Raw genomic sequence first — 27,900 nt, 5'->3', positions numbered from 1 at the left:
TCTCATACAATGTCAAGTGAAAAGCAAACATGTTACCCACGTGCGCTGCCAATTTCGGTTGAGCGTCCTGCGTCACCTTAAGACCGTTAAGACAAGTGATATTTAATTTTTTTAAACAAGTATTCCAAAAAATTAAAGGTGTGTGCCCGGCATTTAACCCTGGACTCCAGAAAGGAGGCTAAAGTCTTTGACCGCTGGGTTTTGGGCTGTCACCGTCATAAAATTATAGATCAACTAGCTGGTACCCGACTTCGTACGCGTGGATTTAGGTTTTTGAAAATCCCGTGGCAACTATTTCAGTTTCCGGGATAAAAAGTAGCCTATGCCACTCTCCAGGTCTTTGACTATAGCCATGCAAAAAATCACGTCGATCCTTTGCTCCGTTGTGATGTGATTGAAGGACAAACCAACAAACTAATAAGCCAACAAACAAACCAACCAACCAACCAATAAACCAACAAACAAACACACTTTCGCATTTATAATAGGGGTAGTGATGTTATAATTTCAACTCTCTACCTACCTATTACGGTTCATGAGATACATCTCGCTGACAGACAGCGGAGACTAACACCGGAATTCATAGCCAAGATAGGGGCTTCTTTAGAGGACGATTCAAACGACATATTTTGTCATATTCAACTTTTATGGAATGCATTAAGGTTGTGTATGGACACGTCATGTCGTCTGAATCGTCCTCTAAAGAAGCCCTATCTTGACTATGAATTCCGTCGTTGGCATCCTTTGGGTACGGAACCCTAAAAAACAAAAAGGAAGGAAAAATAGGGACGGACGGTAATACAAACCGCAGCGCGCTACAAGTAGGTATTTTCCCCAGGGTTTGTTTTTCTACGTTCAACGAAATTTTCCTACTTAAGATAAAAACTCCATTTGGACCGCTGAAAACAAAAACTCCTTTTATTTTGGCCACATGAATTGGCCGTGATAATGTTTTCAAAGCTTAATTGGCTTTCATGTTTAATTTTTTTTTTGTATTTTTGAGGGAAAATTAAATCTCTCTTCAAAATTAATATTAGAGTCCGTTCAGACATGCCACAGCCAATGGGATTCAATTTGTTCTATTTAGCTTTTAGCTCCATATTTTAGATTGATATAAGTCCCGCAAATTGCTAATGCTAGTGAATGATCTGTAAGTATTATTATAATACGTTGGTAGACCATCTTATGGTTCTAAATTTTAGTTCGATGAGTCAAACGTTTTGGACTCTGTAAATAGAAATGTAAATTTGCTATCTCTTACCTGGTGCATTTAATATATCTGGCTGTGGATCCGGTGTCTTTGACTCCGGGTTTGATAGTATATGTGACCACGTATCGCCTGCATCCATCGCTTAGCTCCAGCATATCTCCCGGTGGATGCTTGTGCTTTGGAAGCGATCTTTTCCTTCTGGCGCACAGTGCAGCGAAGGCTATGCCAGCCAGAGCAAGTATTGGGCCTAAAGCGACGGCCATTACTACTCCTAGGATATGCTGGAGATATCGCGTGGAGGATATTATGATGCCATCTTTTTTCTTTACCCTATGTTTGCACAGCATCCTACTCATATTGCGTTTTATGGAACTGAAGGTCACTTCAAGGTTTTTGGACTCTGTGAAAGATCTATCTTCCTAATTTCTTACCTGGTGGATTTAATATATCTGGCTGTGGATCCGGTGTCTTGGACTCCGGCGATGGTTTGATAGTATACGCGACCACGTATCGCCTGCATCCATCGCTTAGTTCCAGCATATCTCCCGGTGGATGCTTGTGGTTTGGAAGCGACCTTTTCCTTCTGGCGCACAGTGCAGCGAAAGCTATGCCAGCCAGAGCAAGAGTTGCGCCTAAAGCAACGGCCACAACTACGCCTAGGGTGATTCCACCCATCGAGGTTTTGCCATCTGTTTGATAAAAAAGTACAATTCGGGTAAATTATTTATTAAACAAAAATTTATCCAGTGCCTCTGACTTGTCTACATGATAGCGAAAAATATATCTTATTTTTTTTTCGAATTCATAGTCGTAGATTCATAGATCAACTGGGGGGCTATTCTCAGACCTCGAAACTTTGAAAGCGCGTTTGAAAAACGCTCGTAGCTTTAGTTTTTATATATTTAGACTAGGCACAGATATAAAAGTCTTTTCTACAGCAAGCTTAACATGAAAAAGTCTCGTGAAAAATAGATTTAAAAAACAGCGAACTTAAGGTGACGCAGGACGCTCGACCAAACCTATTTGCTTTTCACTTGACATTGTATGAGAAAGGTGAGAGGCACGATGATTTCACCGAAATCAAGGGTTTAGGAAAAGTATTTTTGAGAAAAAACTACTGAGTTTATGTTTGCAAAGTATAGTTATTTCAACTAATGAATAAATAAAGTATGTCTAATGTTCAATTTCTTTAGAATTTTCATACTCCTAATCTTATTGATTTACGCCCAAAGTTATCATAAATTTAGTGTTAAAATATGAATCTTTTGAGGCTCGTAACTTTAAAATCAATATTTTTTTCAAAGTTTCATATATCAATAAACCTAGATAATGACGAGATTAATCGATATAAAATACTTAGTTTTGAGCGTACAGTATCAAATAATGTAGTAATTACCCTCCTACGTTTGTATGAAGAATGCATCGTCCTGAGCCCTCTTAATAAAATAAACTAAACAAACCTAACATACCACATAAACACCGATCAACGCAATACATATTTAAATAAGGACAATGCCCCAAGCTCACCCGTCCTCCGAGCTGCGTCGTTGAAAGCAATGTTCTCGAGCAAGGTTTTCTCCGACTCTCCCTTGAGGTTCCGTGCATAGATGAGCAGATTAAATGTGGCCCCCTCGGCGCTGCCCGCTGACAGCTGAGCCAGGTCTAACTTGAAGGTTGCCAGACCATCTGGAACAAATTCGTTTCATTGCCACACTGGAAAAACTGCGTTTATATTTGTTAGTACTAAGGTTATTAGATAGAATATGTATAGCATCATCATCATCATGATCAACACATCGCCGGCTCACTACAGAGAACGGGTCTCCTCTCAGAGTGAGAAGGGTTTTGGCCATAGTCTACCACGCTGGCCATGTGCGGGTTGGTAGACTTCACACACCTTTACCTTTATTAAAACAAGTGGTATTTAATTGCTTTAAACGCACATAACTCTGAAAAGCTAGAGGTACATACTACCTACCTACCTACCTACCTACCTACCTACCTACCTACCCACCTACCTACCTACCTACCTACCTACCTACCTACCTACGCCTACGAAAGCGCAGCGTTGGAAGACCCCCACTAGGTGGATGGACGAAATCAGGCGAGTCGTAGGGAGCAGCTGGATTCAGGCGGCGCAAAACCGTGGTGTGCGGAACCTATGTCCAGCAGTGGACGTCTATCGGTTCTTGATGATGATGACCTACCGTTATGCTTTGAAAGATAAAACGAAGACCAACACTAAAAAGAAACACACATCTACATCTATAGGAAAAAATATTTTAAATCTATCGTATTATTTCACACTTTAGAAAGAAAGAAAACAAGTTTATTCATCTTATGCCTAAAGGTACAAACAAACTTAAATCTCTTTGTTTGTGGGAAATAATGATAAATTTTTAGCTTTAAACAAGTAGCTCTTATGTTGAATTTTACACGCACACATTAGGACTTATGACCGTTCAAAAGACAAAAAAAAACACTATTGTTAAAAAGTTTTATTGCTTCTAGCTCTTATCCGGCCGGCTTAGCTATAATTAATTTATTTTAAAATGAGTTCTCGCACCCACTTTAGTTACCATAAGTCTCTCGTGTCAATTGTTGAAATTGAAAACTTAGTGGCAAGTTAGAAAAGTTTCTAAAACGAAACGAGCTCATTAAATAAACAATAGAATATCCGCCGGGCACGCGAGGATCTGAAATCATGAATTGCATTTAAAATGCAAACATCAGCTCTGCCAACAATGAATATTCTCCTATATCTCCACGAGGAGCGTTAGGATGGTCCTTTCTTTGGAATATGATTAATATTAATTATACAACCCTCTTTGCCCGTTGATACCTACTTCAATTAAAATTTTATTCATCTCGTTTAAAAGATTTGCCAGAAGCCGTTTTTGTAGATTCATTTTTTTCTATCTATCCAACTTTTTGTTTGAGATTTTGAGGGATAAATTAAAATAATAGTTCAATTAGATACCTAAATATATAAAAGGTGACTGACTTACTGACTGATTGATCTATAAACGCACAGATCAAACTACTGGACGGACCGGGCTGAAATTTGGCATGCAGATACCTAGCTATTATGACGTAGGCATCCGCTAAGAAAGGATTTTTGAAAATTCAACCCCTAAGGGAAATAGGGGGTTAAAATTTGTGTAGCGCGAGCATGATTGTTAATAGTTAAAACTATTACGTCAAAGTATAAAGTCTAATGTTTTTATATTATCCATTCCTGGCAGGGGTTTGGAATTTAATGATTTCTAAATTTCTGGTCTGGTCTGGTGGTAAGCTTCGGCCGTGGATATAGTTACCACCCTATCGGTAAAGCAGTGCCGCCAAGCGATTTAGCGTTCCGGTACGATACCGTGTAGTAACCAAAAGAGCATGGGTTTAATAAAAACTGCCATACCCCTTCCAGGTTAGCCCGCTTCCATATTAGACTGCATCGTCACTTATCACCAGGTGAGATTGCAGTCAAGGGCTTCCAAAAAGGCTTACAAATCCCTGCCAGGAATCGAACCCGGGACCTCCCACTAATAAGACCACGGCGCTTACCACTGCGCCAGGGAGGTCGTCGTAGTTATGAATTACCGTACCTGTCTCATTGACACTGCTGTTGAACTTCGTCTTGCCGGTGATAGGGTCCAGGGTTTCGAGCACGAAGGTCTGAGGTAGTCCCCCGTCGTAGCCAGCTACACAGCGTACGATGAGCCAGCTGACTCCTTCCGTGCTGTTGGTGCCAGCATGGAGCGAGCAGTTGCGGGGGGGAGCGGGCCGAGCTGTTGAAGAAATATTTTTTGTTAGAAAAGATACTTTACATTTCTTTACATTTAAAAAGTATACTATACAATAGAGCCATGATAGCCTAGTGGTTGGGACGTCTGCCTCCTATTCGGGAAGTCAGGGGACGATTCCGGCACGCATTTCTACCTTTTCAGAATTATGTGCGCTTTAAGCAAATCAATTATTTTTTGCTTTGACGGTGTAGGAAAACAACAGGAAGCCTGCGTGCCTGAGAGTCTTCCATAATGTTCTCAAAGGTGTGCCAAGTCTGGCAATCTGTACTTGGCCTGCGTGGTGGACTATGGTCTACACTCTTCTCATTTTGAGAGGAGACCCGAACAGTAGTGGACCGGCGATGGGTTAATGATAGTAGCTAGTAATTTGTAATTACAATCATCATCATGATCAACCCATAGCCAGCTCACTACAGAGCACGGGTCTGCTCTCAGTATGAGAAGGGTTTGGCCATAGTCCACCATGCTGGCCAAGTGTGGTTTGGCAGACTTTACACACCTTTGAGAACATTATGGAGAACTCTCTGGCATGCAGTGTTCCTCACGATGTTCCTCAGGCAGAGGTCGTAACCACCAGGATATCACGGCTGACGTGGCGGACAATCCAACGATGTAAACAAAATGTTACAAGTATAAAACCCCACGTGAGGATAATTAACATCCCGTATAATCCCACATCCCGTTTTAGCTAACGACGTACAAGCTTGCTGCCAACTGAGGCTTCAATTAGGCAATTTTCAGAATTAATCTCGTGATGCCTTATAATTTAATAATTATACGACATGTAACATTTAAGGTGACGCTCGACCGAAATTGGCAGCGCACGTGGATAACATGTTTGCTTTTCACTTGACACTGTTTGAGAAAGTTGAGAGGCACGATGATTTTCACCGAAATCAAGCGCGAAAAGGGTTTAGGAAAGTATTTTTGAGAAAAACCTGCTGAATTTATGTTTGTAAAGTAAAGTTATTTCAACTAATGAATAAATAAACTACGTCTAATGATAAATTGTTTTAGAATTTTCATATCCCTAATCTTATTTATTTACGCCCAAAGTTGTCATTAATTTAGTGTTAAAATAGGAATTTTTTGAGCCTCGTAACTTTTAAATCAATATTTTTTTCAATGTTTTCAATATATCAATAAACCTAGATAATTACGAGATAAATCGATATAATTCTTAGTTTTGTGCGTACAATATCGAATATTGTTGTAATTTCCCTCCTACGTTTGTATGAAAAAAGCACCGAACTGAGTCCCCTTAAGGGCGGATTATTCTGTGTTTTCTAGTGATTTTCCAGAAATTTTGGCAATCATTTGTTTTCTTGGTAATTAATGAATAACTGCTTCATTTCCGCGACTACGTTCGCGTGGATTTAAGTTTTAGATCTTTCATTTTCGAGGATTTTTAGAACGACAAACCGCAATATACCAACAAATAATCGCAGTTTTGCATTATAATATATAGCCGATTATGAAGAAGAAAAAATTGTTTGTTTGTAATTAGTCGATAAACTTTGAAACTACTGATCCGATTTTAATAGTTCATTCATAATAGTTCATACAAGTTTTTAATAAGAAAGCTACTTAAGTATCTAAAAGTAACATAGACTGTATTATAAATTACTAGCTTATGCTCGCGACTTCGTCCGCGTGGACCACAAAATTTCAAATACCTATTTCACCTCCTGAGGAGCTGAATTTTCAAAAATCCTTTCTTAGCGGATGCCTACGTGATAATAGCTATCTGCATGCCAAATTTCAGCCCGATCCGTCCAGTAGTTTGAGCTGTGCGTTGATAATTCAGTCAGTCAGTCAGTCAGTCAGTCAGTCACCTTTTCCTTTTATATATATAGATTACATAGGTGTGCGAAGTCAGGCAGATCAATTAGTTTATAATATTAGTAGGATAAGGTGGGTAGTGATATAATTATACGACATGTACCCTGTGGGCGGGTTATTTTAAGCTTTCTACACATTTCTTCAACAAATTATGGTACGCAATTAAAAGAGTCAGTCAGAAAAGCAGGCGAATTATTGGGTATTTTTAGATGAGTTTAGTTAAAATGTCCTCTCATATTAAACTTGCGCGCGGATATGAATCTCAACGCGTAGAGGCTTATCGAGAGGGTTAGTCTTTAGACTAACCTAACTGAAATATTAACTTGATCGGGGAATAAATGCCATTTCAACCATTTTTTTTTTAAAATTCATTATAGGTGTACGCTTGGCCACAATCACACCTGATGGGAAGTGATGATGTGGCCTAAGATGGGACGCGTTTACCTAGAAGATGCCTATTCACTCTTGTTTTAAAGATACCCGGGTTGTAATTGGTAGGAAACACATATCGTGGAAGAGTATTCCAAACCTTAGCCATACGTATGAGGAATGATGACGCAAAACGTTTCGTGCGTGTAGATGGGATGTCGACGACATAAGGATGGAAACTCGCCCGACGTCTTGCGGTTCGGTGGTAAAATGGTGAAGGGGGGACAAGATCGAAAAGTTCCTGAGCACACTCTCCGAAATATATCCTATAAAACACTGATAAGCCGGCGACCTTGCGGCGGTGATCGAGACTTTGTAGTTTCGCCAGTAAAGGGGAGTCTTCGCCTATGAGTCTCCTAGCTCGATTGAAATAATGACCTAAACACAAAAAATCTTGATCATTACTTTGAATTCAAACCAATTCTTTAAAATAAGCTAAAAATAACTAGTAATTTAGTCAGTGTTGCTGACACAATTATAATCATTTCATACAAAGTTTTAATTAATTAATAAAAGCGTGCTTTCGAACTCGGTCACAGTTACGTAAAGTAACCAAAATAAGTTATTCAAATGTAACATGTTTCCATTTTCCATTTTAACTAATGAATTTTCCATTGTCACAAGAACAAAGCTAAGTTATGTATATCCAAAAATGAATGAAATTACATACTTTACCTAACAACTTATAGACATAAATCATATTCTTAAGCACTTTAGGATTAAGATATAATATTATTAAAAGCTTCTTATATTACAAAGGTTTTAATAAATATAAAAGAAAAGCTGACTGACTGACTGATCTATCAACGCACAGCTCAAACTACTGGACGGATCGGGCTGAAATTTGGCATGCAGATAGCTAATTATAACGTAGGCATCCGCTAAGAAAGAACTTTTGTAAATTCATTCCCTAAGGGGGTAAAATAGGGGATAAAATTCGTCTGCGTGAACTACACAAATAAATTTAATTTACCTCCTTAGGGGTTGAATTTTCAGTGAATTTTCAAAAATCCTTTCGTAGCGGATGCTTACGGCATAATATATCTGCATGCAGAATTTCAGCCCGATCCGTCCAGTGATTATTGTGACGTGTGAGCGAGAGCTATTGTGACGTAGACATGCACTAAGAAAGGATTTTTGAAAATTCAGTCAAGGGAAAAAATAGGGGTTTGAAAGTTCTGTAACTCACGCGGACGAAATCGCGCGCATAAGCTAGTTTAATTATAAAATTTAATTTAATGTTGTTTTATTTTACTTTGAATTTAGATTTAAGTTTTTTAAATATAATAATCGTCTATTCCTTTTTAAAAATTATAAAATAAAAAATAAAATAAAATCTGTAACTTGAAATGAGGATCATATCGTTATAAATAAATAAACAAATAAATAAAATCTTTATAATCTTAACAAACATGTAGTTATTGACAAGCTTTAGTGTGAGCTGTATCTAGCCATTATTTAAATTACATCACAAAAGTTACACCAATAACAATGATTCACCCCGTAACATAAAACTATCTGAGAAATTACCCCCATAAAACATAAAGTAGGAGGTAGGGTAAAAGGTATACAAAAGTTTACTAATAGACTTTCGCAAGTTATTGGAAACGGTAAAACCTAAACGCTTGCTTACATAGTGCCAGACGCCAGTGCGCGTTAGTTGATCAAGTAGGTAGGTACTTTTTTAAAACTATACTTTTTTATTTAATGCACAAACAAATACAGCACATTGCGCGGCAGAAAGTAATGTACATCGAAGATAGCGGATTTGTAGAGCATTGTCTCTGTTGTTGAGACCGACAAAACGTCACATAGGTATGAGTGTCAGAGACAACGCTTTCAAAAACTGTGGAAATTTTCGAAAAAGTGATGTTTCAAAAAAAAACGCTACGTAGGACCGAGGTTATTATCTGATCTTTCAAAAAAATCTTTTTAGAAGAATTAGTTTTTGAAAATTTCAAGGTTTTTCAACTCAGTTATTTTCAACTCACAAATATTTTTTGCACATAATGGCTTGGCTACATACTCTCATGATAGCAATAGTTACATACTCTCAAGTCAGTAGCTTGCCCTATGTCACCGAGCCGTTACTGAAAACGATAAAAACGTAATGTTCACCGGTCTCTAAATTTACTGCGATAGAGGCGATAAGAAACTCCGGCTAATCGATACTAAAATATAATAGCTTATTCCGCCAACGGCCATCTGAAACTTTGCACTAAGACCCGTTACCGGGACTAATCTTAGGGCTACTGTACCACTAGCTAAATATTATTACGTACATACTAGATTACCCCGCGACTTCGTCCGCGTGGACTACGCAAATTTGAAATCCCTATTTGTTTCTTAGCAAATGTTTACGTCATAATAGCTATTTACATGCCAAATTTCAGCCAGATCCATCCAGTAGTTTGAGCTGTGCGTTGATAGATCAATCAGTCAGTTAGTCAGTCAGTTTTCCCTTTTTTATTGAAAAAAGTGATAATAACATAATGTTCACCAGTATATAAATCTATTGCGATAGGAGCGATAAGAAACTCCGGCTAATCGATACTAAAATATAATAACCTTATTTCGCTAACGGCCATCTGAAACTTTGCACTAAGACCCGTTACCGGAACTAATCTTAGGGCTACTATCACTAGCACAATATTATTAAGCAGGTACTATATTACCCCGCAACTTCGTCTGCATGGACTACCCAAATCTCAAATCCGTATTGGACTCCCTTAGGTGTTGAATTTTAAACAATTCTTTCTAAGCAAATGCTTACGTCGTAACAGCTATTTGCATGCAAAATTTCAGCCAGATCCGTCCAGTAGTTTAGGATGTGCGTTGATAGATCAACCAGCCAGTCAGTCATTGAAAAAAAGCGATAAAACATAATGTTTACTGGTCTCTAAATTTACTGCGATAGAGGCGATAAGAAACTCCGGCTAATCGATACTAAAATATAATAGCTTATTTTGCAAACGGCGCCATCTGAAACTTTGCACTAAGACCCGGGACTAACATTAGGGCTACTACCATTTAGATACCTACCACTAAAATATTATTAGGCGCAATTTTTTAGGAGTTTCATCGTAAAAAGTAGTGATGATTACTGATATGATGCCACAAAAAAAAACGCAAAATAATATGTAAAAAATCCTATATTTTTGTAAAAGTTCACGATATATTGCATCTGACTTACGCTAGAGGTCAACAAACGTTGCCTAAGTAGGTCACTCGGAGTCATTGCCACGTCGTAGGTGGGACGTTGACCCGAGTTTTGTACGCTATACATTGCTGGTTTCAAAAATACTAAATCACTAAAAATACAAAATGAGGTAAATGGTTATTACTTCTTGGTATTGGATTGTGTTTATCTAGTACAACAATAATGCTAAGTTTTTGCCAGCGTTCTGGTTACAGCCTGTATAATAGTTAACCCGTCTAGTCAGTCTTTCTGTGTGTCACAGCCATTTAAAAAAAATGATTTTTAAATTTGAAATCTATGTTTTGATAGTACTACTGAGGGCAAGACGTTTTGCAGTGGGAAAACAACCATTAAAATTTCACACTGTATAAACAACTCACATGCGGGTACAATCTGGAAGACACATGGCTCAAGCTGTCTGCCGACGGTGTTGCTGCCCCGACAGCTTAGCGCGCCGTAGTCGCGTTCGCTTTGCGGCTTGTAGCTTAGCTCGCTTGTGCTGCCGTTGGCTGTACCTGGACAAAATGTAGATACGTGATTTTTATGTTTTTTTATATTTCGTGTAGTGACACTAGGTGCCGTGGAATCCTCTCAAACTGTGAGGAACAACAACAATATTGCATAATATACCTAAGTCCCGCAAATTGCTATTGCGCTGGAAACTTGACCCGGTCTTTCAGTAATTTATTTTGTCAATCCTTGAATAATCCCGTGTCGAAATCTAGACTGAACACCGCCAAAGGGAGTTGGTTCCGCAGTTTGCAGTTGCGTGGAAAAAAAGATCTGGCACAATGGATTTGTTCGCATAAAACCTTCTTTTACGCGTCATGTCACCAGTAAGAGCTACTTTTTAAAAATAGAGATAGCGAGCAAACGAGCAGGCGGGTCACCTAATGTTAAGTGATTACCGCCGCCCATTAACGTTTGCAGCACCAGAGGAACCGCCGATGCGTTGCCGACCTTTTAGGAATTTGTTGGTCCACCCCTTGAATAACCCCATGTTGTAATCTAGTGGGAACACCGCCGAAGGGAGTTGATTCCACAGTTTGCATGTGCGTGGAAAAAAGGATCTGGCACAACGGTGGAGTTTCTTATATATTTATTAAAAAAAATTGCGAAAGTTCCTGTGACCTGATAAGGCAACTCAGAACATTAACGATAGTAGTATCAGGATTTACTTATGACCTCATCATTAAATTTGTGGTCGAATATTATACTTACTTTTACGAAAAATAAAAGGAAATTTCTCGATTTCATAATGCTCTTTCCATTCCGCAGTAAATAAGCGCCGCATTTAAACTGTAATGCATTTCGTTGAAAATAATTTATGACTATCGCAAGACCCGACTTGGCACGGTATCAGAAAACCGCCCGTGCAACCACAACGCAGGTTTGGACGGTGGACCACTGCTATGTGAGATATGGATGAGAACTGACAAGATACAGGACCATGCACGTTATAATAAGTATTATAATGTACCTAAATAACGGGTACGTATACCTAGTCCGCGCCAAGTAAATAGTCGTTCTTGAAGTTAACCGCAATAACATTTTTAGGCGTCAGTGGGGCGGGTAACGCGAGGGAGCGGAGCACGCCAGCTCGCGCGCTGCGCGGCATCCATAGATAACACACTATATATACCAGACACGGCATCTCGCGTTCGCCATCTGCATTAGTGTGAGTGCTACATACGTACACAGTACACGAGCGCGTGGAACAATACCTGCGCGAGCTCGTACTCGCATCGTAGGTCAGACGCGACTATTTAACTGCCGGGAACTATACCTATGATATTATACGATGATTTTGAGACATGACGATTTTCGAATTACGATGATTTTCCATTTGGCTGAAAGTCGGGAGTACGGGCCTCAAGGCGTGGCTTCCTTCGCCAGGTAGGGGCTAGGTAATCGGACCCCGGTGGTGCTTGGCTTGCTGATTTCGCTGGCTAGTGCCTGCCATTTTGCCTTTGGACCCTTGATACTTTCTTGAAGGCTTCTGACATGGTTCCATCAATAGACAATAGATAGCATGCCAGTTGTATAAGTCCCGCAAATTGCTATTGCGCTGGAGCTACGTTTCTTTGACGTCAGCCGAAATAAAAATATAGGTACCATCAGTTCGAAACTTCAGTTTAGTGCTGGCGTCACTAAAATGGCGGCCACGCGCATTAGCATTTTGCGGGACTTATATCACTTAACACTAAAGCAGCTTATAAGCATAAAGCTTACTTTTAACACTAAAGCCGTTCATAAGCATCAAGAGAAATTACTGTATTCAGCCGTTAGACTTGCAGCTTTTATCGAAAACCTTTTTGGGCTCTAAAAGTATTAACTCGAACAGAAAACCGTTGGCAAAGATTCAAAAAGCTTGTATATGAAATAGCAACACAAGTTGAAACAAGTTTGAGCAAGTTTGAGCCTCTGACGTAACCGTACGAACTTATTAATCTGGAATTCTTCCCTTCTAATACAAGTTCAGACTTGAGAGAACGTGTGACGTGTTCTGAATACCAAGTGAACATCTTAGGAACAATTTGATTTGCTCCGAGTTTGTGTACTTAGCTTTGATTTTGTACTTGTGTTACGTGAACGAATCAAGGTTCTTTATTTCCGAGTATGTTGAATATGTTATTTTATTACATGCCTTTGTCATTTCTAGGGTTCCGTACCTCAAAAGGAAAAACGGAACCCTTATAGGATCACTTTGTTGTCTATCTGTCTGTCTATATCTAATACAAGTTCAGACTTCTGAGAACTTGTGACGTGTTCTGAATACGAAGTGAACATCTTTGGAACAATTTGATTTGCTCCGAGTTTGTGTGCTTAGCTTTGATTTTGTACTTGTGTTACGTGAACGAATCAAGGTTCTTTATTTCCGAGTATGGTGAATATGTTATTTTACATGCCTCTGTCCTTTTTGTTTCTTATCTAGCAAATTTCAGTTGTCATAAAAACCGAGGGCACTTCTCAGTAGACACTGTGTGTGTCGTACTGTAGGTTTTATTATTATTGTTGTTGTAACATAATGTGATTCCTGTTTGTTGGGCTAGTTAATGTTGTAGTGTGCTAGGTTAGCTGGTTGGTCTGGGACTGGCTGGGGATGGAGGAGCCGGTGTAGGTAGGGACCAAGTTAGTGTTACTTAGTACGTACCTACCCATTCCATTTGCATTACTAACTAATGCCCGGCTTGCATTGCAATGCAATTCGTGCGCCACATATTGTACGTTGATGTGGTTGATGGTGATATAGGTAGATAAGTCCCACAAGTACCTACCAAAAACTACAAAGTTGCAAGTAGGATGAATGATGCGCGAATGCGTAAACTTTGTAACAGATAGATACACAGACATCAGTAAGACGTCTTTTACTGTCTATGAGATAGACATTTAGACCTTATTCTAGTCGGTTCTCTTGTTCTAAATAATTTATTAAAAAGATGATTTTACCAAATTTAGCTGGTGAGACTTCCAGGCTCTCGCCGCTGTTGTTGAACTGCCAGAAGAACGTGACGTCAGGCGGGTTGGCTGTGACTGAACACCGAACGTGCAACACCTCGTCCAACTGCGCTCCTAGTACTTGTGGTGACGTGTGGGTACATACTGGTGCATCTGCGAACAAAGGATGCTGTTAAAATTGACGAACCCGTCCTGAAGATTAAATTTATGTCCTTGTTGAATTAGATTTATGACGGAGGAGAGAGAGCAGAGATCCTGAGAATTAATAGGTAGGCAGGTTTTCCAAACTTACTTCAGGGTTTTCGACACAATTGTTAAACAACCTATTTTATCATTTACTAAATTTTAGGTGGAGGGAAATGAGTGTTACTAATCGGCACTAGATTATTTTTCGTGCCATATTAGTTGCGGAAAAGTAATTTATTTCCCAGTATTGTCTAAGAAACTTCATAATCATTTAAAATTACCTATTCAACGATAAGAAAGCTCAGAGTCACTCAGCGGGCGATGGAGAGAGCAATGCTTGGAGTTTCTCTACGTGATCAAATCAGAAATGAGAAGATCCGTAGGAGAACTAGAGTAACCGACATAGCTCAACGGGTTGCGAAGCTGAAGTGGCAATGCATATAGTTCGTAAAACCGATAGACGTTGGGGTCCCAAGGTGCTGGAATGGCAACCTCGCACCAGAAGACTCAGTGTTGGAAGACCCCCCACTATTTGGACGCACGATATCAGACGAGTCCCAGGGAGCCGCTGGATTCAGGCGGCGCAAGACCGTGGCGTGTGGAAGTCCCTACAAGAGTCCTATGTCCAGCAGTGGACGTCTATCGGTTGATGATTATGATGACTGAAACGAAACTTGCGGATGAAGAAACTAATAAATATCGGTACATTGAACATTAACTGGAAATGTATTTCAACCGATTTCAATAAACCGTTTTTCTAAATTCCACACGTACGGTTCTTTTGCAAAAGCAATTAAATCATACAATACGGATATGCAATTTCACCATCTAGATTGTTCTAACAATTCCGCATGCCGTACTGAAAGTGCAGATGATTTAAGAGTTCATTTAAAACACGAACCGGGGGCTTCGTTGGCAAACTAAGAGCGAGTTTCCACTATGCTATTTGTTTAGACGGGATCAATGATCCGTCGTAAATAGCTCAAAATAACAATGAACCAAAAGCTTAACTTGCTATAATCTGCTGAAACAGTTCGAATCTGTATGGTGCAACATGCAGCATGCGAAATGCGCCGCCCGCCCTCCCACAGCTAAACATGCAGCCACCAGGCAAGCAATACGCACCATCACCATGCAGCACCACACAAATCCCAAAACAGAGTCGACGCACGTTTCGCCCAAACATCCTACTCCGGAGCATCCTCAGGAGATGTAGACCTTACAATGCACAATTGTGCACAATTGCGGGCGGTGCATTTCCCATGCTGCATGTTGTACCATACAGATTCGATCTGTTTCAGCGGATTATAGCAAATTAAGCTTTTGGTTCATTGTATATCATGGACTTCCGCAAAGTAACGCCTGCTTCTATAAATAAAAAAATAAATTTCTGAAATTAAGTTTTACGTGAGCTCTATGTTGTAAGCTCGACCGTACCCATAGTTCGCTACAGATACCCCAACAAACAAACACACTTTCACATTTATAATATGGGTACTGATGGGTACTGATAAGCTTTGCCTATCTGCAGTTTCATAAAATATTTGCAATGCAAAAGCTAATTTTAAGGCATTTGCTTATAAATGCATAGACATATTAACGGATCGGAAAAATAGTCGGATAGGTATATCGGAAACACGCTCTTTAAACTTATATAACCTGTCAGTTTAAAGTGTGCTTTGATATAATGTTATAATGAAACAGGCATGTGAAAATAAATTGGTCTTATAAGTTATTCCAGCAAAGTATTTAGCATAACACTGTGTATTTTGAATTGAACATATAAATTTACATAAAATAAAAATAATGTTTATTTCTACGGGATTTTAATGAAATGTTCAAGTTTGAAGCTAGAAATTAGCAAGACAAATAAGGTTATACTAAAACACCGGTACAGTGAAAGAGTTTATTTTCCATATCCATACTGATATTATAATTAAATGCGAAAGCGTGCCTGTCTGTCTGCTAGCTTTTTACGTCCCATCCCATTAACTGAGTTCCACCATATTTGGCACACAGTTATCTTGCAACCACCTTGCAACCCAGAGAAGGATATACCTATGCTACTTTTTGTCCCGGGTAAGGAGTATTCACGGGATTTTTTATGGATAGGGGGGGGGGGGATAGGGGGGTGGTCTAGTATTCTATTCCAAGCAATCTGCACTGGACTAGCATGATAATATTAGATATAATATATTAAGTCGTTAGTTTTAGAAAATTTAGAGCCTCAATAGCTCAACCGGTATAGGAGTGGACTGAAAACCGAAAGGTCGACGGTTCAAATCCCGCCCGTTGCACTATTGTCGTACCTACTCCTAGCACAAGCCTGACGCTTAATTGGAGAGGAAAGGGGAATATTAGTCATTTAACATGGCTAATATTCTTTAAAAAAAAAGACTTGTAACTGCCTTCTGCAATACAGGGTTTTCCTAGTGCAGAGGGTAGGAAACTCGTTTCTTGTGTCTAAATTCTAAATTCATTCAAAATAAATTATTCTTATTCTTATTATTCTTATGATGGTCTATGGTTTAAATCCTTTTTAGTCTGAGACCTTAGCAATGGGTCAGCGATGGTTTGATAATATATGACTTTGTCTAGTTTATTCTATAAATAATAAACAAAGCTCTCCTCAAAAAATGAGCCTCAATAGCTCAACGGATAGAGCAGTGGACTGAAAACCGAAAGGTCGACGGTTCAAACCCCGCCCGTTGCACTATTGTCGTACCTACTCCTAGCACAAGCTCGATGCTTAGTTGGAGAGGAAAGGGGGAAAAAAAAGCTCTACTTTCTATGATAAGTAGTGTTTTTGCGTACACTTCAAGGAACTAACTAATAAAATAAAAAATAAATAAAAATAAAAATCTTTTTTATTCGAATAAACTTTTACAAGTACTTTCGAATAGTCGGATGCATCTACCACTGGATCGGAATGCCTCTCCTACCGAGAAGAACCAGCAAGAAACTCGGCGGTTGCACTTTTCAAATATTTGATATAGGTACAAGATTATGCCATGTATAAAATAGTATTATAAATACATATCAAAAATTGCGGAACCAGCAGGATTCGAACCTGCGTCTCCTGGGATAGCGCCCGATGCTCTGACCTCTAAGTCACGGTAATACTAGTACTATTCTTATAAGGTTAGTATTGTACGTGTATTTTGACGACCTCCCTGGCACAGTGGTGAGCGCTGTGGTCTTAATAGTGGGAAGTCCCGGGTTCGATTCCTGGCAGGGGTTTGGAATTTTATAATTTCTAAATTTCTGGTCTGGTCTGGTGGGGGGCTTCGGCCGTGGCTAGTTACCACCCTACCGGCAAAGCCGTGCCGCCAAGCGATTTAGTGTTCCGGTACGATGCCGTGTAGAAACCAAAGGGGTATGGGTTTAATAAAAACTGCCATACCCCTTCCAGGTTAGCCCGCTATCATCTTAGACTGCATCATCACTTACCACCAGGTGAGATTGCAGTCAAGGGCTAACTTGTATTTGAATTAAAAAAAAAATATGTAGGTACGTAGTGGATACGTTGAATCCCGGTAGAGTATGTTTACCGTTCGTCAGTCGATGATCGATGGGATTTTGATGGCTTTTATCCAACTCCCGCGGTTTGGAAGTTAATCGATTTATAATTAGGAGCACAATAAGAAAATCCTGCAACATATTCTATGAAGCCCGTGAGCACCTAGGGATCGTGATGGCTTAACGAAGGTATCGCAGGTTTGACTCCTTATAAACATTGACTTCTATATTACTTCGTATGGACAGAGCTATTTAAAAAACAAAATGGCACCGACTCAGTGGTGCTTTAGCGCCAATGCAACCTCAGTGACGTCTGGATTTCAAACGGGTCGTTCATTAGTAATCTAAGAGATGGCGCTGATTTATTTGGTTCCAAAACCGTGAAAAATTTTGTCTTGATCTTGTCATTTAAGTATATCGATGCTTATAAACCACCTTTGCCTGAGATATCTTTAACTTGCCTTACTTTATCTTTTACTTGAAACACATGAGTAAAGCCGGTGTGTGATAGATGTATCTTTAACTTATCTTAAAGCTATACTACTTTTAAGAAGCGATGATAGCCTAGTGGTAAGGACATCCGCCTCCTAATTGGAGGTTGGAGGTTCGATTCCGGGCACTCACCTCTAACTTTTCAGAGTTATGTGTGTTTTAAATAATTAAATATCAGTTGATTTAGCGGCGAAGGAAAACATCGCGAGGAGACCTGCATACCTGAAAGTTCTCCATAATGTTTTCAAAGATGTGTGAAGTCTACCAATTCGCACTTGTTCAGCGTGGCAGCCTATGGCCGAAACTCTTCTTCAAAAAGAGGAGACCCGTGCTCTGTAGTGAGCCAGCGATGAGTTTATCATGATGATGATACTACTTCTACCTTTTTAAAAGCATTTTATAACAGATTTTTCAGCTACTTCTTAATGCCCGATTTAGTTGAAATTTTGCAGACACATGTGGTTTAGAAGACAATAGATGATTATTACCATAGGCTTAGAATTTTTTCGCTGTACATTCTAAACAGTGGCGTGCACACGGTTAGAAGCCAGGGTATGCATTAGTTAGGTAGGAACCTGTTTACTGGCAGGTCATAATGAAAAATATGAATTGAGCTATTACAACTGGGGTAAGCAGTGAATTTATGCCTCTATGACCTGCACGCCACTGATTCTAAGCCTATGATTATCACTGACTATGGAGTTGGAAGGGAGACGGACAGACGGACAGATGGACAGAAGTACAGACGGAAAGACAGACAGACAACAAAGTGACCCTTAAAGGGTTCCTTTTTTGTTTTTGAGGAACGGAACCCTAAAAATATAAAATAACAGACTTCGAAAACCACTACAAAGAAGAGGGACCCGAGAGACCCTCTTCCTTAAAATTATCCAAAAAGAAATCAAATATGAAATCTAAATTATAATTATGCAGACGCTGTTTAAATACCGGGAAAATGCTAGGACAAATAAAATTAGGATGGAGTTACTTTATTTATTCTCATAATCTCAATCCTCGAAGGGCGCCGTATTATGCGAGCAAATATTGGAGTCTTTAATGAAAATGTAGAGCAGAACCGAAAAGCGCAATTTTATAAGCACCTTAATGAATCCCAGCATTGCGCCCGACCGAGGGGAACATTTCGACAGGGCCGCAACTAGTCATGAACACCTAGGGCTAGATAATAAATAATATGGTTCCTATTTAGACATTTAATTTTACGCGTTACTAATATCAAAAAATCAGAAAAAAATTGAAAATTTGAATTTTTATTTTCATTAGGTAGGTAGGTACTGTTATAATTTTTATGATAATCATCCTCATTATGTTTTTTATCCAATTTAGGGTTGGTGAGAAAGATTTTGCTACACCTCGTATAGGAATGAAAGTCAATCACCTATATTACCCTACTAGATGATGCCCGCGACTTCGTCCGCGTGGATTTAGGTTTATTAAAAATCCCGTGGGAACTTTAATTTTCCGAGATAAAAAGTAGTCTATGTCGTTCCCCGGGGTGTAAGCTAACTCTGTACCCAATCTCATAAAAATCGGTTACACTGTTGGGCCGTGAAAAGCAAGCAGACAGACAGACACACTTTCGCATTTATAGTATGGAACCGTGTAAGGTTCGACTAACTACATACAACTGCATAACTCCGGCATCCCGACTCGCTGACTGGGTATACTGAGTCGTGTTACACTACGTATCTCCCTTCATAATATTATTAATATTCCCCAAATCTATACTAATAGGAACTATAAAGAAAGAGTGAAATTTTTACAACTTTGTGTGTAGGTATGTGTAGTCTCTAGATTATTCAGAATCTATTAGATTCTCCGGATCTATTAGAAAAATTCTATTATCATTTGAAAAGTACTTTATTCCAAACGGATATAATACAAACTCTATTTAAATCTGTGGAAACACTAAATTTCTAAACGTATGCTTAGATTTTGCGTTTTTAGTTTATAGGCACCCATATTGCCACCCGTCCTAGTTACGGCTCTGAACTTCGCAATACAATTTATATGTCGCTCGACTTCGGTTATGATTTAACGAACCGAATTCAACGTCCCTTTTAGCTTTCCAAGTTAATTATAACACTGTTTTTATTACTTTATACAGCGTGTTTGATAAATCATAATATAACATGACAAAATTGAGGTACGAGTTACGACGGTACCTACTACGTAGTACTAAGTAGTAACATACATAGATTCTTTCGTTTTCACTGCTATTTACCAAAAGTTCAAACGGTCCTTCAAGTTCACAGAAATTTTTACTGTAATATTTTATTGTAATATTTTTTAATAAAAAAAAAACTGTGTACATTTTTTTTCAATTAAGAATCTTCGTCTACGGCTCTTGTTAATAGCGCCCTGTCAAAGATAAAACATCAAATAACTCAGGAAATTGTTTTTCCAATCTAAATTAGAAACCATTTTTTGTGTGAAGAAAAGGTTTTTAAATAATTTCATTTTGGAACGGAAACTTGCTTAATGAATACCCAATCATTCTTTTAAAAGTTGGGTGTTCATTGGCTTTACATTTATCCGACTTTGTCAAAGATAGGGATAACATTTTAACCAAACTTGGTCCATTTCTTTTTATAAGTCCCGCAAATTGCTATTGCGCTGGAACCATGTCTCATTAACATCAAAATGACGTCATTTTTGCGGGACTTATAACGGCTTTAAGCCCCAGCTATAGTACGTGACAGGTCGATATTGCAATCGAGGTATAAGGCGGGGACGCCCCGCACATCCGCACGTCACCTGCGCTAGCCCGCACCGTTGGTTGGCGCGGGGGCTGTTGCGGCTGTGCGGGGCGTACCCATCTCAACCTGTCATGTACTATAGTTTAATTCATAATTCATAATTCTTTATTGCAAAAAATACACGTGAAATGGTGTTACAATATTTTTTGGAAGCAGTGTATTACAAAGTTTGGCGTGCAATGTTATTAAGTAGGTACAATAAATGTCCATAATATAGGTATACCTAATTTAAATAAGTCATCCATAAGTAATTTAAGTATGGTCTTCGACCGTCCGCTGCGCCAGATCCTTCTTTCCACGCACGTGCAAACTGTGGAACCAACTCCCATCGGCGGTGTTCCCACTAGATGGGGATGGGAACATGGGGTTATTCAAGGGGCGGACCAACAAATTCCTAAAAGGCCGGCAACGCATCGGCGGCTCCTCTGGTGCTGCAAATGTTCATGGGCGGCGGTAATCACTTAACATCAGGTGACCCGCCTGCTCGTTTGCTAGCTATACCTATCTATTAAAAAAAAAAGTCATCAAAAATAATTACTGTAAGGAGAATATTGAATACAAGACGAAATAAAATACCTACTGGGATTACATGATTACTAATGTCAATATTAGAATTAATAAAACAGACATGAAAAGTGTAAAAAAAAAGTGTGTCAACATGCAATCATTAATAATTATTATTACTTAGTCATAATATTCAATTTCATTTATTAGTATAGATTAATATAGTACTTAGTTATAGTACTTAGTTAGTTAGTAGTTAGTTGGGGTTTACTTTCGTAACTTTATCTATTAGTTCGTATACCTACTGAAATATCATACCCGTTTTCCCCATCGGCAAGCGATAGATACCATGATTGATTAGATATGTCAAAATTCACACCCCATAGTCTGATGTCGCGCCACCCCATTCTCATATAGATTATTTATTATTGGCATTGAGTTATACACCATAGAGATGCAAATCTCATACATAAGGCGCCAATAAAGCGCTGTTACCCAATCATCCAAAAATTATTCTAATTGTAAATAAAATAAATAAATAACAGTTTATTCAGCTCACTAAATTAAAACTAGGTAAGCTTAAAACTACGAGTTAGAAAGTACTAAAAAACAAAATGATATCTTGTTTGAGTTGTTTTTAGTGGCTGTGTTATTATACTTGTCTCTACTTCCTATGGTACAATGATTGTAGAGATTGTATATTTATTAAGTAACGAGTAGACGACGCTCGCGACTTTGTCTCCGATTTTTTCTAAAAATCACGTGGGACCCCTTTGATTTTCCGTGAGATAAGTAGCTTATCTCCGTCTCCGGTATGCAAGCAGTTTGGTTGTACCAAATTTGGTCAAAATCGGTTAAGGTGATGGCCCGCCAAAAGATATAAAACAGACAGACAGAAAGTTTAGTAGATCAAGATTACTTGATCAAGTGAGCCGAGCCTGGTTTGAGGCTGTTTTGTGAAACATTTTCACCTCTAGTATTAAGGCAACTCTATTATTATTGGGGTAAATAAATCGTGCTAGATAATTTTTATCTGATATTTGGTTAACAATGATTGATGTGGTTTTGATTACTCATTTTTGAATAGATATCTAGAGACAATCAAAAAAAAAATGATACATAAAAGGAAAAGGTGGCTGACTGACTGACTGATCTATCAACGCACAGCTCAAACCACTTTTTTTTTTAATTTATTTTTTATTTTTATTCAGATACAAGTTAGCCCTTGACTGCAATCTCACCTGGTGGTAAGTGATGATGCAGTCTAAGATGATAGCGGGCTAACCTGGAAGGGGTATGCCAGTTTTTATTAAACCCATACCCCTTTGGTTTCTACACTGCATCGTACCGGAACGCTAAATCGCTTGGCGGCACGGCTTTGCCGGTAGGGTGGTAACTAGCCACGGCCGAAGCCTCCCACCAGACCAGACCAGAAATTTAGAAAATTATAAAATTCCAAACCCCTGCCAGGAATCGAACCCGGGACCTCCCACTATTAAGACCACAGCGCTCACAACTGCGCCAGGGAGGTCGTCAACTGGATGGTTCGGGCTGAAATTCGACATGCAGATAGCTGATATGATGATATGATGCATCCGCCAAGGGGTTGAAATAGGGGTTCGAAATTTGTGTAGTCCACGCGGACGAAGTCGCGAGCATAAGCTAGTCGTTAATATAGCTGTGTCAGTTAATTGGATAATAATTACATTGTAACCATTTTGTCACTATTGTTTAGTTACAAAATAGTCTAGTATGTAGATAAAACTTGCCTACTCATAATCATAAAATCGAATTCTATGGAACATAGATATTATTTTGGAAACATTGCATATTGATTTTTCGTGACCTAGTTTTTAACAGTCAAGTGATTGATATTGTTAAGCAAGTTGCAAAAATAAATTTTGGATTATGTCAATGTCCAGTTCCCGGCACACTAATAATTATAAGCTGAGATGAGATCTATTTGACTTAAGTCTGACTTAAGTTCAGCTAAATCGAGATTTATGTTAGCGAAATAACTTTCCGTATGTAAAATGTGATAGTCTAGTGGTTAGGACGTCCGCTTTCTAATCGGTGGTCGGGGGTTCGATCCCGGGCACGCACCTCTAACTTGTCGGAGTTATGTGCGTTTTAATTAATTAAATATCACTTGCTTAACGGTGAAGGAAAACATCGTGAGGAAACCTGCATGCCTGACAATTCTCCATAATGTTCTCAAAGGTGTGTGAAGTCTACCAATCCGCACATGGCCAGCGTGGTAGACTATGGCCAAAACCCTTCTCAGTCTGAGAGGAGACCCGTACTCTGTAGTGAGCCGGTGATGGGTTGATCATGATGATGATGTAAAAAGTACTCTGTGGATATAACGCTGTCTCGTTTTACAACCTCAAAAGGACAGTCTGAATATTTTGAACAAAAGGTAGGAACCTACGATATTTTTTTTATTTCTTCTATGATAAGCTGATAAATAAAATAAAAAAATACAAATTGATCAGACATCGGTTGGGATCTAGCTAGCGCTTTCGCCTGTAACAAATCTACATGGCGGTCTTCGGGGAAAGTCTGGGAAAATGATTGATATTCCCAAATTGATTATAGATTCCCGCTCAGAAAATGCTTCGTTGGTAAATTGAGAAAATGTGTTTTCCATTTTTTATTTTACTCGGGTTTTTCCACGCTTAAATACTAAAAAGTTGCGTCAGGTTGGGGTTACGAATAGTAGGCCGAAAGTAATTTACATCGAACTTTAGAAAGAGATAGCGGTTTTGTAGAGTCTCTGTCGTTGACACCGACAGAACATCACATAGGTATGAGTGACAGAGACAACGCTCTACAAAGCCGAAATCTTATTTTAAAGTACGATGTACATTATTTTCTGTCGCGTACTGTACCTATATCCTGACCACAGAGTAGACGACTTGGTGCTGACTCTAGATATATGAACTACAAACAATACGTCAACTTACATAGTATCCTGAGATGCGTCGCCTGACTCGCGGTCTCGCCAAGCGAATTGGTCGCGCGACACGAGTAGTCACCGCTGTGGTCGCGCGTCACCTTCTGCAGCACCAGCGACTTGGTGCTGACTATAACGCCTGACACCACGTTGTGGAGCACCGGTTTATCCTATGAAATAAAAATTGGTGTAGGCACTTGTCCCACCGCCGACGAAGAAGCGACAATCTATCGACTGTTTTTCTCGCTCTTGAGGAACGTACAATAATATTGATGTATGATTCCGTGTCAGTAGAAGAAATGAACATATTATTAACTAGCTTATGCTCGCGATTTCGTCCGTGTGGACAACACAAATTTCGAACCCCTATTACACCTCCTTAGGGGTTGAATTTTCAAAAATCCTTTCTTAGCGGATGCCTACGTCATAACAACTATCTGCATGCAAAATTCCAGCCCAATCGGTCCAGTAGTTTGAGCAACGCACAGTTGATAGATCAGTCAGTCAGTCACCTTTTTATATATTTAGACTAGATGATGTCCGCGTCTTTGTCCGCGTGGATTTATTTAAACCCTGTGGGAACTCTTTGATTTTCCGGGATTAAATGTAGCCTATGTCTTTCCCCGGGATGCAACCTATTTCTGTACCAAATTTCGTCAAATCGGTTTAACGGACGGGCCGTGAAAAGCTAGCAAATAGACAGACACACAAACCCACTTTCGCAATTTATTATATTAGTATGGATATTGACTGACTGTGCACTCTGTATGTGGTGAAAATTCTTAATTTGTCGCAGCAATAACAGCTATCAAAGAAAAAAGCACTCAGCGATGCTTTCATAGCGGTCAAAATACTCGCCCAGTTTTGCAGGGATTAAATTAATTTGTATGACTTGTATCGAACGACCGGCGCATGCTGCGAGTAATTTCTCGTCGTACTCACAACATATAGCGATAGTTGGGATAGTTTTGTCGCTGACGACAAACTATTGCTGTTTCTAATTTTTAGTTCAACTTGTTTCTCGCTAATCGTCGGTGGTCGGACAAGTGCCTTACTTAGCTGTGTCGGTTACTCTCGTTCTCCTACGGATCTCCTCATTTCTTCTTTGATTAGGTAGAGAAATGCCAAGCATAGCTGTTTCCATCGCCCGCTGAATAGTATATAATCATAAAAATGCCACCACCAACGGAGTTCGTAGTGAAATTTTTAAGAAGAGTCGGGTTGATTTTGATTTTTAAACGTGTTGTTGAGTTTCGTCCGATTCAAGTTTTGGCGTTATTCAATTCAACAATGGACTAATTAAATAGTCCACCTTGACAAAATATCTCTTTGCAATTATACATTCAAATTAAAATCATTAGTTCAAATAAAAAGATTGATTTTGAGGAACCAACCTATTGGTTATTGGTTCATCATCATCATCATCATGATGAACCCATCACCGGCTCACTACAGAGCACAGGTCTCCTCTCAGAGTGAGAAGGGTTTTGGCCATAGTCTACCACGCTGGCCAAGTTTGGCAGACTTCACACACCTTTGAGAACATTATGGAGAACTCTCAGGCATGCAGGTTTCCTCACGATGTTTTCCTTCACCGTTAAAGCAAGTGATATTTGAATTACTTAAAAACGCACATAACTCCGAAAAGTTAGAGGTGCGTGCCCGGGATCGAACCCCCGACCTCCGATTGGAAGGCGGACGTCCTAACCACTAGGCTACCACATACCTTATCACGGTTATTGGTTAACCAACGCAAATTGCTAATGCGCGTGGCCACCATTTTAGTGACGTCAGCACTAGACTGAAGTTTCGAGCTGATGGTATATTTTTATTTCGGCTGACGTCAAAATGACGTCATTTCGGTGTTAATGAGACATGGTGCCAGCGCAATAGAAATTTGCGGGACTTATAGGTATTTTACAAATATTATGAAAACCGGAATATCGAAATTTCGTATTCCACTAAATCCGTAAATATCCCAGCGTAATAAGTAGATTTGCGAAATATGTCTCAAACGGTCCGCGAAATTACACCCCCCATACGGCGTTTACGCGATTGCAAATGGAATTGGAAAAAATGTTTTGCGTTTAGTTTTGTGATGAATTCGCCCGGAAAAACATCAAAGTCAGAATAATGACTCTTTTTGGTCTTTGGAATTCCGTCTGTGGTTAATTTACTACGCCCACAGGCTCTTAAAGTACTAAAATGCAGGAATGGCAACCTCGCGTCGGAAAGCCCAGAGTTCCGGTGACAGAAGGCTGGCTCATGTTTTGCCCAACGGATCAGCCTGGCTGTTCAGCGCGGAAATGCAGCCAATTTTCTTGCCACCATTTCAAGCGGGCATGATTTGTATACACGCTGAAATTGTAATGGTTGTTTACCCGAAGCGAAATGATTTTGTCAGAGTCAAAAATGGCAAATTTACAATCGAGAAAAACAGAACTCGAATGAGACCTCGAACCAATAGTAGTACCGCGTGCGTGCAGGCTAGTTTATGCCGTATTTTACGTGCGAGAGCTCATTTTGCTCTAAACATTTTCACTTTATTCGAAGCGCGGTTCGAGTGGATGTACCTACCTACTATTCACGTTATGTCTAGTAAATTACTATTGTTTCTCACACTTTCGAGTTGATGATTTTTTTAATTATTCCAAAATACAAACATTTTATATTTTAAAAATTTAACTAGATGTAAAACAAAAAAAAAAACTTACATTGTGATACCATGAAATCCGGTGCTCTTTAGGATTAGCTCGAACTGAACATTCGAAGTACACGTCATCCCCTTCCTTGATATCGTGAGGGTTCAATGTGCTGCCGAGAGACAGTGATACGACTGGTGGATCTGAAACAAAAACTGCGTCTTAGAAATCTTCTTCTATGGACTGAGGACTTCTATTTGGACTGACATCCTCTGAATTCCATCTTTTACAGTTTCTAAGTACTAAGTCTTATTAATAAAAACAATCCTATAGAATAAACTTTAAAATTAAAACTAAATAGGGTATTAAAATAAATGAAATTAATTCTAAAACCTCATCGAGACCTCCGCAGCAAGGCATTGTACCTACCCAAGATGCTAGCAGCATTGCCCCTTTGGATGGCCCAAAAGCTAATTCTTTCTTAAACTATAAAGAACTGTAGAGTTGTTTAGTACCTACAGCTGTTTTAAATACTTATTAATGCAAAGGCATAATTATTTATATTTAAATTTTGTTTTGCCCCTTCAAGTGATTTTTGAATAGGTATTTAAAAATCATTAGGTACGAGGTTTTTGGAAAAAACCTATTTTTACGAAATAAAGGCTGTCAAGGTTTTTAACAACTTTACTGCAGAGCCGTATGCGTATTCTGCCATCGCACTTGACTTGTTTTCCTACTGAGATTATAGGTGATGGAAGTTGAAAAATGATAAAAAAAAATTGACGCTCATGATGATAATGTGACGGTCAAGGCTCAACGTTTGTATGAAGACTTTTAAGAAATAATTTTAACCTTCCTAATTCCGCAACCATCAAATAAAAT

The 27,900-nt window shown here is 39.1% G+C and overlaps 1 protein-coding gene across 5 annotated transcripts in view; it reads right to left on the bottom strand.

Moving 5' to 3' along the window:
- The window catches only part of LOC117990491 (neural cell adhesion molecule 1-like), a 165,024-nt gene that overhangs the window by 6,178 nt on the left and 130,946 nt on the right, over window positions 1-27,900 (bottom strand). For all 5 annotated transcript variants that reach the window (XM_034977941.2, XM_069504681.1, XM_069504682.1 and 2 more), the window contains exons 9-15: window positions 27,091-27,221; window positions 24,387-24,546; window positions 13,934-14,095; window positions 10,864-10,998; window positions 4,813-4,995; window positions 2,738-2,896; window positions 1,642-1,899 (exon numbers count right to left, since the gene is read on the bottom strand). In XM_034977941.2, coding sequence (XP_034833832.2) covers window positions 1,642-1,899; window positions 2,738-2,896; window positions 4,813-4,995; window positions 10,864-10,998; window positions 13,934-14,095; window positions 24,387-24,546; window positions 27,091-27,221 — 1,188 coding nt within the window. The remainder of the gene's footprint in view (window positions 1-1,641; window positions 1,900-2,737; window positions 2,897-4,812; window positions 4,996-10,863; window positions 10,999-13,933; window positions 14,096-24,386; window positions 24,547-27,090; window positions 27,222-27,900) is intronic.

This window comes from Maniola hyperantus, chromosome 18, assembly GCF_902806685.2.
Source record: "Maniola hyperantus chromosome 18, iAphHyp1.2, whole genome shotgun sequence".
NCBI classification, from domain to species: Eukaryota; Metazoa; Arthropoda; class Insecta; order Lepidoptera; family Nymphalidae; genus Maniola; species Maniola hyperantus.
This window is presented reverse-complemented; position numbering and strand designations above follow the sequence as displayed.